This window comes from Hypanus sabinus, chromosome 23 (genome assembly GCF_030144855.1).
Source record: "Hypanus sabinus isolate sHypSab1 chromosome 23, sHypSab1.hap1, whole genome shotgun sequence".
Classification (NCBI taxonomy): domain Eukaryota; kingdom Metazoa; phylum Chordata; class Chondrichthyes; order Myliobatiformes; family Dasyatidae; genus Hypanus; species Hypanus sabinus.
In genome coordinates this window covers 7,747,298-7,762,011 of record NC_082728.1, presented here as the reverse complement: position 1 = coordinate 7,762,011, position 14,714 = coordinate 7,747,298, and the positions used below count along the sequence as shown (strand labels likewise).

Below are 14,714 nucleotides of genomic sequence, written 5' to 3'. Positions count from 1 at the left end.
ATCATATTAGTTCAAGAGGGTGGCTCCCCACTGGCATCTCATGTGCACTTGGACAATAAATACCTTATTTACCCTACCAGGCAGCACAGTAGTGTAGCGGTTAGCACACACTGTTATAATGCCAGTGACCGAGGTTCAATTCCGCTGCTGTCCGTAAGGAATTTGTATGTTCTCCCCATGATCCTGTGGGTTTCCTGGGACGGTTAATAGGTTAATCGGTCATGCGGACTCATTGGGCCTGAAGTGTTTGTTACCATGCTGTGTCTCTAGGTGTTGGGCATAACATCGGATCTAGCATTTTTGGAGAAAAACATTTTGATGTTGTTCCAGTCTTTTTCTCTTTTTTTAAATTATTGACTTTGGTATTAATGCATTGATCAATGGATAGTGTGACAGTAACAATTATACTACATTTACTGTTTGCTCTTTGACCATCTGATTAATTCAGTGCTCACAGTAAGAGGGAGCAGACTGAATCATGAAAGCCTGGAGGCTAAGGATGACTGAAAAAGGATTATAAACTCAAAGTCTCTTTGAACTGAAAGGAGACAGGAGACTGGAAACTGCTGGAATCCAGTCAGGAGATATTCAGTCTACATTGAGGAAAAACAGTTTAGTTGAATGCTGAATAAATATTGATGTGGAAATCGCAGCACATCTATGCATCTACTTGCACTGTGATAATTGAATTGTTGATTGAATTATAATGAATTACTTGAAGCCCTGCAGAAGAACAAACACCCATTTATGTTTATTTGGGCTGAGTGAGGTATGAGAAAGCTAGGATACAGCCACTATCCAGAGTCCAATGCTCTTTGCAGGCAGCTTTGCTCAAGAAACGGAAATGTTAACCTGAATCCAATGCAATGATACTGCTTTTTAAAGTACTACTGTATCACACATCTCTTCCCATTTGTGGACATTAGAACTTGGCTGCAGGTTATGAATAATCATGAAAACATATCCCCCACTGACATGTCAACAGAATAATCATCTTAAGTGGTGTTTATGCTCACATGGTTTATTCACTCTTGCATAGAAGAGATTTTACATTCACAGAATGACTTTCACAAACTCAGGATGTTTTACAGCCAGACAATTAATTGTGAAATGGGTGGATATTTGTAACAAAGGGAGAGGCAACTTGCCGCTACCTTTCACCTGCAAGATCATATAAACCTGCTGACCTGACTGATGAACTCATTTCTCATCTCTCTTAACAGTAATCATTTATCTGTTTTTTTGGCAACAATTGATAATGACCAGAACTGGTAATGATTTGTTCTGCCTATTGTGGTAAGTTTCATATGATCAAAAGACAAATACATGATTGGGTACTTAGGTCATCTTACCCAATCAATTTAGTGATTAAAGACTCACAATGATATCCATATCTTGCAAATTAGAAAATCTATCAGGATTCCTGATTGCAGGATTTTTGTCTCTGGCTTCCCCAAATTCCCACTCATGGAAAGAATTTTTCATGGTTTCAGTCTTTGAGTTCATGTTCCTGCCTTATTGCCCTGGTCTAATTTAATTTATTCTTTTCCATATCATTTGACTTTTCTGTAAGACCGCTCCTCATTTTCTGCTCTCCAGAACTGTAAAGACTCACTGGCTCTAACCTCTTCTGAAAGCACCCTCACTTCCAAGCATCTGTGTGTTAAATGTCTCCATTGTGACCAGAACGGAAGACAGAGGCTGACCTAGGAACCACCCAGCATCAGCGTCCTTGCCTTGGACTTCCATCGTCTGCAGTTTAGCATTCTTTGTGTCTTGATCCTTTCCATTATAATCTGTCCTACGCTCTTCACAGAAATGTAATCAGGCAAAGGAGGAGACATTGAGAGACGAGCATAGGGCTTGGTTAGCAGAGTTTATGAGGAGCTTTCTCAATAGTGACAGTGGGAGCCTCAGCATCACATCCTGGGAGTCGTTCTGGCCATCAATACTGTTATTGCCGTTCACCATATAAACCAATACCATTGTGCCCACCAGTGATTTAAGCCAGTGAACAAGGAAACAAAGAAATAGAACTGAGGTGCAGTGCTGAAATGTCTTGGGAGGAAATTACAAGCTTCACATCTTATTTTTTTTTTAAATACCACGTGAGGTGACAGAGCAATTGATTATCTTGTCAATGCACAATCAATTTTATTATCAAGTTGACGGTATGAACATGACAGTTTTAAAATTATTCCAACATCCAAGTTAAAAAGTCACTGTTGCACTTAAAAACAACACAACATTGAAGCTGTTTTGTTAGTTCAGAAACATGCCACATTAAAAATGTGCGAAGATTTAATATAGGAACAAAATATCACTACCTCCTGGATATTTGGATAAGATCTGAAACAGGATGCTGCAGCTCTCCACTCTGAGCATTTGCTAGAATGTTTCTAGGTAATATATATCCTAGCAACCAACTACATTGGCAAAAATCAATCCTAGCAACTAGCTCTAGGTGACCAAGTTTATCCTAGCAACTATCTCCACACAATATTTATGCCAATTTGCATAGAATTAGTAATCAATTTTAAAACTGAAGCATAAATCAGATGGGAGTAGAAGTAGGCCATCTAGGCCCTTTAGGCCGTACCATATTTAATGAGATCATGGCTGATCTGTAGCTTACAGTATATCTACTTTCCCATCTTGGTTCTATAATCATTAAACCCCTTGCCTAATAAAAATCTATCAGCCTTCAGGTTGAAAATAGAACATAGAACAGTAAAGCACAGGATCAGGCCCTTCAGCCCACAATGTTGTGCCAAACCAATTAGTAACCAAATAGCCAACTAAATTACTACACAATGTACTTATCTTTCCATTTCCCTCACATTCATGTCCCTATCTAAATTTTCAGTGATCCCCACAGGTTTTGAAGGGAAACAAGTCCCACATCTCCATGACACATTGTAGTAAAGAGTTACTTCAGGACGTCATTCCCCATTCACAGAGCTTTATAATCTTCAGAGTATGTCCCCATTGGCTCTGTGCCAAGTACATACCAGCAAGTCAATCACTTTTGAAGATCACGTCAAATTGTCAAATGGTACCATATAAAAACATTGCATTATTAACTGCATCACATTTCTTTTCAGAAAATGAATGCATTTAAATTATTATGCATTGTATAAGTAACACTTTACGATGATCCTTTGTAATCTATAGTCCACCAAATTTAAGTGGTTGAAAACATTACAAAATTACACATTATTACAAAATAATACAACATGATGTCTTTAATTGTGTCCGGTTCACCCCAACCCAGTCAGCTGGTAGTCCATACTTTGCAAATGTGCAAGCTCCGAACCCCAGGCCACAGCTGACATTTTGTGTTAAGGTAGTCCTGGATGGAGCAGTTCACACTCACAATAAAGGAAATGACGGAAGGGATCAAGGGCATCTTAGCAGCTTGGTGGCAAACCGCTGTGGTGGGCCCAGGATCTCAGCAGGGTGAAGAGGACATCTGGTCATAATCCGGGCACTTGAGAAGTGCTGGGTAGCTGGCGTTCATCTGCAAGGAGGCTTCGCTGGAAATGTCAGAGGGGCTGCGCCCGCGAGGCCAGCCGTCTGGGTGAAGGAACTGGCCTGAGTAGTCCGAGCAGTTACTCAGTCTTGGTCTGTAGAAGCTTGGGTGAGGTCTGTAAATCTCTTCAGCAGTGTATCTCTTCATGAAAAGGTAGACTGACATTACTCCAGCACTCTGTAAGAATACCAATGTGTATTGTGAATGTCTACCTGCTTGCAGCCTGCACATTGAGAAATTGAACCCTTTCCCTCCCCACATCGACAATATTTTATTGCTTCACTCTGCCCCATGGTCCAGCTCAGTCCCATTTGACAATCTGACAAATTGATGAATTAGACCTTGTTTTTTTTTACCTGGGAACACGAGCTGAGAGTAGACAGTTGTCATGTGGCTGTTGCATAGCCATGCAAAAATACCTTTTTCCACAGAATTCATGTCCCTTTGACATAAAATTGTCAACATGGTGTTGAATTAGGGGCAGTCATGTAATGTGCCCTCCAAGAAGGACCACAACCTTATCGTAGGGTTTGGAGGCCTGTGTGCCTCAATGAACCGGAGAGCTATGTTGACTGGAATCAGGGCCTTGTGCTTTGACTCTTGATGGGTCACCAGTGCCAAACAGGTCAAAGGGTAGAGGCCAGACTAAGACCCGTCCTCCAGGTTCAGTGTTCAGCTCAAGGCTGACAACCTTGATTGGTCAAAAAAATGCTATGGAAACAGCAATGAAGAATCCTTCTATTTCTGTGTGCGACTGTATGGATAGCCAAAGAATGGAGAATTTCTATTGTTGCCCTAAAAGCCAGAGGTGTAACAGGCAGTAAGTAAGTATGTAACATGCACTAGAATATATTAGTAATTTTCTAAAGGGATATGGATATTTGAAAACTGTGAACCTAAAGCAGAGTGTGGGACAAATAGGCACAATAGACCAAATGCTGTGGAAATGGGCATTCGAACCCAGGGTCCTCCTTGACACTTTTTACAGTGGTGTTAGATTAGTTAGTGTTAGCAGTGTTAGTGTGCAATATTCCAGCTTCATGCCTTATCATGTAACCTCTGCCCAGCTTGGATTTGATCTGATGCCTTGGGGCTATATAGAATTCCAAACTATTACTCCAATCAACTTCCCAGTGGCTTCCTTTCATGAACTGCATTAAAATGCCAATGAAATGGAGTTCCTGTCCTGTTTGGAGGATCAGAGGTGGACAGAGTCAGCAACTTCAAATTTCTTGGTGTAATGATTTCAGAGGACCTGTCCTGAGCCCCGCACATAAGAGCAATTACAAAGAGAGCACGGCAGTGCCTTTACTTCCTCAGGAGTTTGCAAAGATTCGGCATGACATCTAAAACTTTGACAAACTTCTATAGTTGTGTAGTGGAGAGTATATTGATTGGCTGCATCACAGACTGGTATGGAAACACTAATGCCCTTGAACTGAAAATCTTACGAAAAGTAATAGATACCATCATGGGTAAAGCCCTCCCTAAAATTGAGCACATCTACCTGAAGCACTGTCACAGTAGGAAAGCAGCATCTGTCATCAAGGACCCTACCATCCTGGTCATGCTCTCTTCTTCCTGCTGCCAGCAGGTAAAAGATACAGGAGCTTTAGGACTCACACCACCAGTTTCAGGAACAACTCCTTAACCACTGAGCTCTTGAACAAAAGGCGATAACTTCATTCAACTTCACTTGCCCCATTATTGAAATGTTTCCACAACCTACGGACTTACTTTCAAGGACTCTTCTTCTCATGTTCTCATTATTTATTCTTTCTATATTTATTATTATTGTTTCTTTCTTTTCGTATTTGCACAGTTTGTTGTCTTTTGCACACTGGTTGAATGCCCAGGTTGGTGAGATCTTCCACTTTTTCTATTATGGTTATCATTCTATTATGGATTTACTGAGTATGCCTGCAAGAAAATAAATCTCAGGGTTGTATATGGTGACATATATGTACTTTGATAATAAATTTACTTTAAACCTCAAACCTTAATCACCTTCAACTAAAAATCAAATATGACAAATACTTCCTCTTTGTCAATGACTATTGCACTGTTTCAAAATATTTAATTAATTTAAAGTTAACCAGACAATGCAATCTAGATTTGCAGTCCAGTGAATTAGAAGCAGTCTTCTTCACCATACCTTGCCCAGAAAGTGCACCTAGCATTCACTAAGTATTTGAAGGATGGATGTAGAAATGTAAAATGTTGGATGAGGGAAGGAAGGGATGAAGATTTGTGGGCTCTGGTGAAAGATCCCAGACCTGAAACATAAACTGCTTCATTTTCAGATTTATTTACTCCCATTCCTGTTCCAACATGTCGGTTCATGACTTCCTCTTGTGCCATGATGAGGCCACCCTCAGGATGTAGGAGCAACACCTTATATTTTGTTTATTCATGCCTGATGGCATGAATATTGATTTATTTTTCCGGTTTAAAAAAAATTTCCCTCTGCCTCCCCTCTTCTATTCACAAGTCTGGCCCCTTACCTGTTCACAAACTGCCTGTCATCTCCCCTTGGCCTCTTCTTCCTTCCCATTCTCCTTTGATCCATTCTATTCTCCTATCAGATTCCTTCCTCTCCAGCCCTTTACCTTTATCACCCATCTGGCTTCACCAGTCACCTTCTAGCTATCCCTCTCCCCCTCACCCCATCTTTTTATTCTGTTGGCTTTCCCCTTCCTTTCCAGTCCTGATGAAGGGTCTCAGCCTGAAACGTCAACTGTTTATTCATTTCCATAGATGCTGCCTGACCTGCTGAGTTCCTCCAGAATTTTATGTGAGCTGCCCTCTGGATTGCCAGAATCTCTTGTGTTTTTAATTGACTCTGTCCAGTTGGGTCATGCTGATTCTCCATAAGCTAAAGCATTACTTTGTTGATCTTGCTTTAGATCTGATTATCTGAGCCAGATACAGAGCAGACTTTGGCAGAAGGATGAGAATTACCTCAGTCAGCAGGAATGATATTGCTGAGAAGGCAAAGGACCATCCGTACTTGTAGTGGAAGTAGGTTTCTGAGTCCGGAGTTCTGTTCAACATCTCATCATTGATGTTGGATATGTACAAAACGAGTCCAACAACCAGCGACAGACCTGTAATTTAGTAAAACACAGGTGTTACACAAACATTGCCAAAGCGTAATTAAGATCATTATTCTAACGTGATGTAGGTTAAAGCACATCAAAATATGCATTAGTGGTTGTTACTGGGTTATTATCTGGGGGCCTGGAGTATTGATCCTAAACAGGCAGGGGAACTTCAATACAAACAATTAAACACATTTAAAATAAATAATGGTGACTGTTCTGTTGGACTACAGTAAAAATCATGCTTGCTTCACTAATGTAGGCAGTGGCAATTTGCTGTGTTACCATGTTTGTTACTCCGATGTGACTTATTAATTACCTCCTTGGTTCAAGGGGGTAAACTCTAAATGACAGTCTTGCCAAGAAGAACAAACAACAAAGTGAAGTGTTTTTACTTTTTTCCCAGGGTGGAAAAGAGGGCATAATTGTAAGGTGATCAGAGGAAAGGACAGAGGGGTATTTTTTTTAAACATAGATCATTGTGGGTGCTGACAGGGGTGTTGGAAGAGGCAGCTATATTAGGGATATTTAAGAAAACTGGATAGCTAAGGGTCAGATCAATCTGGAGTAGGTTAAAAAGTCAGCACATCTTCGGCTGAAGGGCCTGTTTTTTGCTATCCTGTTCTAAAACTTCTAAAAACTCCTAAAACTTAGCCAGGAAGTATGATTGCGCAGTAGCATGGCGTGTTTGTATATATTCCTGAGCAGAGTGGCACATCCAGGAGAGGGCTATATAGATATGTGGCATTCAAGCAGTTCGCTGGAAAATGAGAGTGTGAAATTTTCCATGTTTGGCTCCAACCAGATACATCACTTTCAATAGACAGTAGGTGCAGAAGTAGACCATTCAGCCCTTTGAGCCTGCACTGCCATTTTGAGATCATGGCTGATCAATTACTATCAATACCCGGTTCCTGCCTTATCCCCATATCCCTTGATTCCCTATCCATAAGATACCTATCTAGCTCCTTCTTGAAAGCATCCAGAGAATTGGCCTCCACTACCTTCCAAGGCAGTGCATTCCATACCCCCACAACTCTCTGAGAGAAGAAGTTCTTCCTTAACTCCGTCGTAAATGACCTACCCCTTATTCTCAAACCATGCCCTCTGGTACTGGACTCTCCCAGCATCTGGAACATATTTCCTGCCTCTATCTTGTCCAATCCCTTAATAATCTTATATGTTTCAATCAGATCCCCTCTCAATCTCCTTAATTCCAGTGTGTACAAGCCCAGTCTCTCTAACCTTTCTGCGTAAGACAGTCCAGACATCCCAGGAATTAACCTCGTGAATCTACGCTGCACTTCCTCTACAGCCAGGATGTCCTTCCTTAACCCTGGAGACCAAAGCTGTACACAATACTCCAGGTGTGGTCTCACCAGGTCTCTGTACAAATGCAAGAGGATTTCCTTGCTCTTGTACTCAATTCCCTTTGTAATAAAGGCCAACATTCCATTAGCCTTCTTCACTGCCTGCTGCACTTGCTCATTCACCTTCAGTGACTGATGAACAAGGACTCCGAGATCTCTTTGTATTTCTCCCTTAGCCAACTCTACACCGTTCAGATAATAATCTGCCTTCCTGTTCTTACTCCCAAAGTGGATAACCTCACACTTATTCACATTAAATGCCATCTGTCAAGTATCTGACCACTCACCCAGCCTATCCAAGTCACCCTGAATTCTCCTAACATCCTCATCACATGTCACACTGCCACCCAGCTTAGTATCATCAGCAAATTTGCTGATGTTATTTGTTATGCCTTCATCCAAATCATTAACGTAAATGGTAAACAGCTGTGGTCCCAATACCGAGCCCTGTGGCACCCCACTAGTCACCACCTGCCATTCCGAAAAACACCCATTCACTGCTACCCTTTGCTTTCTATCTGCCAACCAGTTTTCTATCCATTGTCAATGCCTCCCCCTGATGCCGAGCTTTGATTTTACCCACCAATCTTCTATGTGGGACCTTATCAAATGCCTTCTGAAAATTGAGGTACACTACATCCACTGGATCTCCCTTGTCTAACTTCCTGGTTACATCCTTGAAGAACTCCAACAGATTAGTCAAGCATGATTTACCCTTGGTAAATCCATGCTGGCTTGGCCCAATCCTATCACTGCTTTCTAGATATGCAACAATTTCATCCTAAATAATGGACTCTAGCATCTTTCCCACCACCGATGTCAGGCTGACAGGTTGATAGTTCTCTGTTTTCTCCCTCCCTCCTTTTTTAAAAAGTGGGATAACATTAGCCATTCTCCAATCCTCAGGAACTGATCCTGAATCTAAGGAACATTGGAAAATGATTACCAATGCATCCGCAATTTCCAGGGCTGCCTCCTTTAGTACCCTTTCAAGGCTACAACCTCTACTATGTTCCGGGTTGCTGGTTGCTGCTGTTCCGGAGGGTATGTGAAAAGCAATAAAGAACTCAGAATCACTGCTACATCCATTCTCCTACTTGCTTCCTCTTTTCCAAGGACCTAGAATGACTCAGCTTCCAAAAGTGACCAAGCAAAACTAGAGGGATAGTGACTAAAAATGTGATGCAGTTCTTCAGATTTATTGTTTTTTTTTGTTTTTGACCATTACCTGAAAGGATAAAGAAGATTCCTGATACAAATGCCAAGATCGTCCTGTGAGGTCTGATATGTCCAATGTTATTCATTACAAAGCCAATAAACATGAAAAACAGGCTGACCAGTGGGAAAGGGGTGGATGACCGAATCATTTCTGTGGAAAGAGAAAGATCTGAGGTGTCAATAAGCACTAGAGTGAAAGAAATCCATCTCTACCACATATTCATTAATCTAATCTTTCCTTCCATCTTTCACCCATATAAAATGGCTGCCTTCTTGCCTACTATCAATTATTAAATTTCAAAGCAGTTGTTATGAAGCTTTGAAACATTTCAGAGAGGGGTATTAAATCTTCTACCATCTGAAGTACCAGAGGCAAATAGCATGGATACATTAAGGTTCCCAACCTTTTTGATGCCATGGACCCCCATCGAGGAACCCCTTTATTAAGTGTGCCTTGGTTAAACACATGTGAGGAAAGAGGAAGCAGGGTACACCAGAAGTGACTTGACAGAGGTGTACAATATGACAAGAGGAATAGATCAAATGGACAGCCAGAGCCTTTTTCCCAGGACAGAAATGACTAAATCGAGAGGACATATACTGTAACTTTAAGGTGGTTGGAGGAATGTATGGGGGCGGTGTCAGTAATTCCAGTTGAACTTAGTCTTTTGTGTGTTTTCCCCCTAGCCGTCAGTCTGTGGTTTTGTATTGCCTTGTGCTCTTGTTTGTTTATTTTAATTCCGCAAGTGCTCCCGCTCCCGTCCCCATCCCTGCTCTACTCTGGCCCGGCCCCTGTATTACTGAGTACTCCATCTCTCACCTGTTTCTCATTATTACCTATTTTTCTGCCACTTTTGCCTCATTGTGCTCCACCTATCATCTGCCTCTCTGTTTATTGCTCAATGTGTTTTCACCTGTTTCTTGCCAGATTGTGCTGGTGAATTTTCCTGAGCATTTTCAGCATTTGTATCTGTACTCTGTCTGAATATCGACTCTGCCTGTTTCCTGATTCTGGTTTTTGGATTTCTCTAGATGTATTGATTTCAGCCTGAATTTTGATGCCAACTTTGTTTGCACCTCAGGATATTCAATTAATATCACTGTGTACACAGCATTGGATCCCTGCTCCAGCATCCTGATAGGCAGGGGCAATGTCACAGGTAAATGTTCTACACAAACAGTGATGGATATGTGGAATGTACTGCCAGGGCTAGTGATACAGGCAGCTACAATTAGGGACGTTTAAGAAACTCTTAGATAGGCACACGGATGAAAGAAACATGGAGGGTTATGTAGGAGGGAAGGGTTAGATTGATTTATTTTATTTAGTGATACAGCACAGAGTAGGCTCTTCTGGCTGCAACACCCTGGCATCCCCAATATACCCTGATCTAATCATGGGACAATTACAATGTCCAATTAACCTACCCTGTATGTCTTTGGACTGTGGGAGGAAACTGGAGGCACTGGAGAAAATCTATGGGGAGGGCATAGAGATGCCTTATCAATGGTGCCAGAATTGAACTGTGATCTCTTGAACATCCTGAGCTGTAACTGCATCGCACTAACTGGTACCCCACCCTCTTTTAAAAAGTCAGCATCACATTACAGGCTGAAGGACTTGTAACTTAGTTCAATGTTCAGAGGAGTCATAAGACCAAAAGAAAAAGGAGCATTAATTGGGCCATTTGGCCCATTGAACCTGCTCCCCATTTCATCATGGATGATTTATTATCCCTCTCCAACCCATTCTCCTGCCCTCTCCATGAAACTTTTGGTGCCCTTAATAAGGCCATCAGAGAGGGGTAGGGCAGGACCACAGGGTACGAACACCTCCATGAATGATCTGCTGGGACAAAGACTAGACTTTTTTTTTTAAATTCATTCCAATTGGAGGCAGAATGGATACTAACTGAGAATACTGATGGTAGATTCTGAGGTCAGCTCCACATTCATCGGCATCACGTACTCGATGGTAAAGCAGTGACCGCGCTCCTTTCCTGAAGATACAAACAGAAGGCTGTTAAAAAGCTGTAATCGATTATACAGCAGGAGGAAAGCCTGCATCAAAGACAACTAGGGAAACCTTTCAAATAGAAGCCCCAGCAGCACTGTCACCTTAGACAGTGGGTTATATCAGAGTATCATTAATAGCTCAATAGCTTGGTGTCACTGCAGAGTAAACAATAATGTAAGGTAAGTGTATTGGTGGGGTGGAGATACATTTCTATCAAAGGAGATGTAAGGTGCTCCTTCCTTCTGCTAGCCTGCAGGTCACCTTAGGGCAAGGTGTAGCACCTGCCTAGCCCTCACCCCTTCAAAATCAGGGCCACGTTAAGCCATGGAAGCAGGTAATGGATGGTCATGTGAATAACTGGTACAAATCACAAATTACGCAACCACAGATGCCAGGCAATGGCAAACCACTTTTGTAGAAAAATTTGCCAAAAACAATCATGCCATGTCATATGACACGGCATATAGTGAAAAAGCAAATTGTATTTGCGGCAATAATTTCTGCAGTAAAACATATACTGAGCTAATCCTTTTGAGTCCAGTCATGAAAAACCAGAATCCAAACAGCTGCCTAGTGAGATTTGAAGGATGTGGAGACGGGGGAGGAGAGAAGTACAGCTGCTGTCAATTGTCAGCCATGATATTACCAAATGGAAGCAGAGGCTTGAATACTGAATGGCCCAATTTTTACACCCTTTTATTGTAAGGAGATCATCGTCCAATCTTGGAATGATGACCTTCCACTTCAGCTACTTTGGAGTGCAAAGGTGCTGAGGGTAACCAGTATTTTAGCAGTACAAGCTTTCTACCAAGCTGCATGATTGAGGTCACATTTTTAAATATTGAGGCAGCCCTTTTACAGGTGTCTCCAGGCACTGGCCCTCTTAAATATGTAATTTATGGATCAACTATGCTCAAGGAGGTCCAATGGACAATTATGCACAAGCTAGGTGGATGTGCACCATGGTTAGCATGGTCTTTCTGGGCCAAAGGACCTCCATCTATAATGTGTGACCATAAACTCTATGTCCACCAGGAGAAGTGGGACACAGTTACCCTATGATCATTCACAGTTGGCTCTAATTGATTACCTTTCAGAAGTATTTTGTTGACTACATGATAATATAGTGTGAATGGTACTAAATGTAATTCTTTTTCTTCTTTAATTCTCCTCTCCCGTGACATACTTCATCGATGTTGACGAGGCAAACAACCCAGCATTCTAGCCTTTGCACAAGTCTGTTGCCTGTAGAGAGGCACCAGGACTGACTTCAATCAGTAATCATGCCTCTTAACCCACACAAGGACAGGTTATGTAGCCTAGACCATTCTCTCAGCACTTTTGTAAACAGACATGAAATGAAAACAAAATGTCAGAAATTCACAGGATATTCAATACCTGAAAAGCCAAAAATAAACCAGTTCTGAGTAGAACAACTCACATATTTTCCCCTTTATCAATCAGTTTTAATTCTTAAACAACAAAATCAAAACTGGGACAATAATGTACCTGCTAGAAAGCAGACTCTCCACAGGCCAGAGTGCAGAGACATCTTGACTTCTGTTGTCATGTTTTGGGGGGAAATGACTCCTTCCTCAAGGTATAACCAGTAGTCTGTGCTAACGGCAACCCCAAGGAGGCCCAGGCCACACACGGCAAACACACTGCTCAGAAGTGTCAGTGCTTTCCTGCCGCACGATGTCTTACCGCACAACATCTGAAATGAATGTAGAAACTGAACAGGACAGAGCATACAAATCAATCAAGCAAAATCATTTAGACTATAAGACCATACAACACAGGAGCAGAGTACTGTGAACAGTTTTGGGCTCCTCATCTAAGAAGAGATGTGCTGGTATTGGAGAGGTTTCAGAGGAGGTTCACAAGGATGATTCTGGGACTGTGAGGGTTATCATACGAGGAACGTTTGATGGCTCTGGGTCTGTACTCACTGGAATTCAGTTGGTTGAGGGGGGATCTCATTGAAACCTTTCGAATGTTGAAAGGCCTAGACAGAGTAGACATGGTAAGGATGTTTCCTATGATGGGGGAGTCCAGGACAAGAGGGCACAGCCTCTGAATAAGAGGGATGATAATTTAAAACAGAGATGTGGAGAAATTTCTTAACCCAGAGGGTGTTGAAATTGTGGAATTTTTTTACCACAGGCAGCTGTGGAGGCCAGGTCGTTGGGTGTATTTAAGGCAGAGCTTGGTAGGTTCTTGATTGGACCTGGCATCAAAGGGAGTGGGGCCCAGGAGGGAAAAAATTGGATCGGCCATGATTGGACTCGATGGGCCAGGTGGTCTAATTTCTGCTATGTCTTAAGGTCTTAAGTGAGTGAGATCACAAGCTAAATGAGACAAGTCCCACACTTGACTCCCTCTGTCCCCCCAAAAAAGAAATAAAATCAATAAGAAATATAATGGCTATCTTATAGATAGTGGGGTCAAGGGATATGGAGAGAGAGCAGGAACGGGGTACTGATTGTGTATGATCCGCCATGATCACAGTGAAAGGCGGTGCTGGCTAGAAGGGCTGAATGGCCTACTCCTGCACCTACTGTCTATTGTCTATTAAAGTATTTGCAGTTTTTATAAAATTATGCCAGCCATGGCTCATTGTGATGTAATCTCATTTCTACAGTATGTCAGTAGGTTACAGTCGCAGAGAGTACAAATCATTACCTAGTCCTAGAGGCCGACAACACTGTGATGTCTTTTGGACCTGACATTAAACTGAGACTTCCTCTATTGTATATTCCTGGAGCAGAGGGGTTAAAGTTAAACCTAAATTTCATCAATGGACGGCACAACGGTGTCTGTGTTTTACTTTTTTAAACTGGTATTTTGATTTATTAGTGCATAGAACAGTACATGACAGGAAACAACCCTTAGGCCAACAATGTTGTACTGAACCAATTAAAGTAGCAATGAAATGGCCACCTAAACTAATCCCCTCTGCCAACACAATGTCCATATCCTCTCAGTTTCGTCACATTCACATGCCTGTCCAAATGTATCTTAAAGTCCCTTGGGTGCCTAAGACTTTGCACAGTACTGTATTTGTCAATGTGGAGAAGGCTTTAATGAAGTATTCACATTGCAAGGCGTAAGAGAGAGAACAATGCTTTCACAATAACAGTCCATACCTACACAGTTCTAAAGATTCAGTCTTTTGGTGGCGCTCTGTTTCTTTCAGGATAGCATCTCTGCACCTGTTGAGTGTCACTGGGCTTGGAAGGTGTCTTGTCAGTGATAACGTTCTCGGTTTCCAATGTCATGCTGCTGTCTGTGACATCATCACTGAGAGGTAAGTCTGGTGGCTGTAATGTGTCCATCTTTTTGGATGCAATCAACTCAGGTGTGTTCTTCAGTTGAGCATTCAGTCTACATGACGTCTCCATGTGTGATCTCCAACATCCACTGCATACATCAGTGGTCCAGTTCTTGTAGCAATCCTTCCGGGTGTCCACTTG

At 41.9% G+C, this 14,714-nt stretch overlaps 1 protein-coding gene across 1 annotated transcript; it reads right to left on the bottom strand.

Annotated features, from left to right (window-relative positions):
* Positions 1-3,451: 3,451 nt before the first annotated feature.
* Positions 3,452-12,955, bottom strand: LOC132380288 (voltage-dependent calcium channel gamma-5 subunit). The gene is made up of 5 exons (XM_059949043.1): positions 12,748-12,955; positions 11,135-11,221; positions 9,232-9,372; positions 6,494-6,639; positions 3,452-3,709 (listed from the first exon to the last, which is right to left on the bottom strand). The coding sequence occupies exons 1-5, from the start codon at positions 12,953-12,955 to the stop codon at positions 3,452-3,454; spliced, it is 840 nt and encodes a 279-aa protein (XP_059805026.1).
* Between the last annotated feature and the right edge of the window lie 1,759 nt (positions 12,956-14,714).

Excerpts from the sequence above, each read along its gene's own strand:
- LOC132380288 (XM_059949043.1), bottom strand. The coding sequence starts at position 12,955 with ATGTTGTGCGGTAAGACATCGTGCGGCAGGAAAGCACTGACACTTCTG. Across the intron at positions 6,640-9,231 it reads AATCTTCTTTATCCTTTCAG|GTCTGTCGCTGGTTGTTGGA; the intron begins GTAATGGTCAAA and ends ACTAAATTACAG. Across the intron at positions 3,710-6,493 it reads TATCATTCCTGCTGACTGAG|AGTGCTGGAGTAATGTCAGT; the intron begins GTAATTCTCATC and ends GTATTCTTACAG.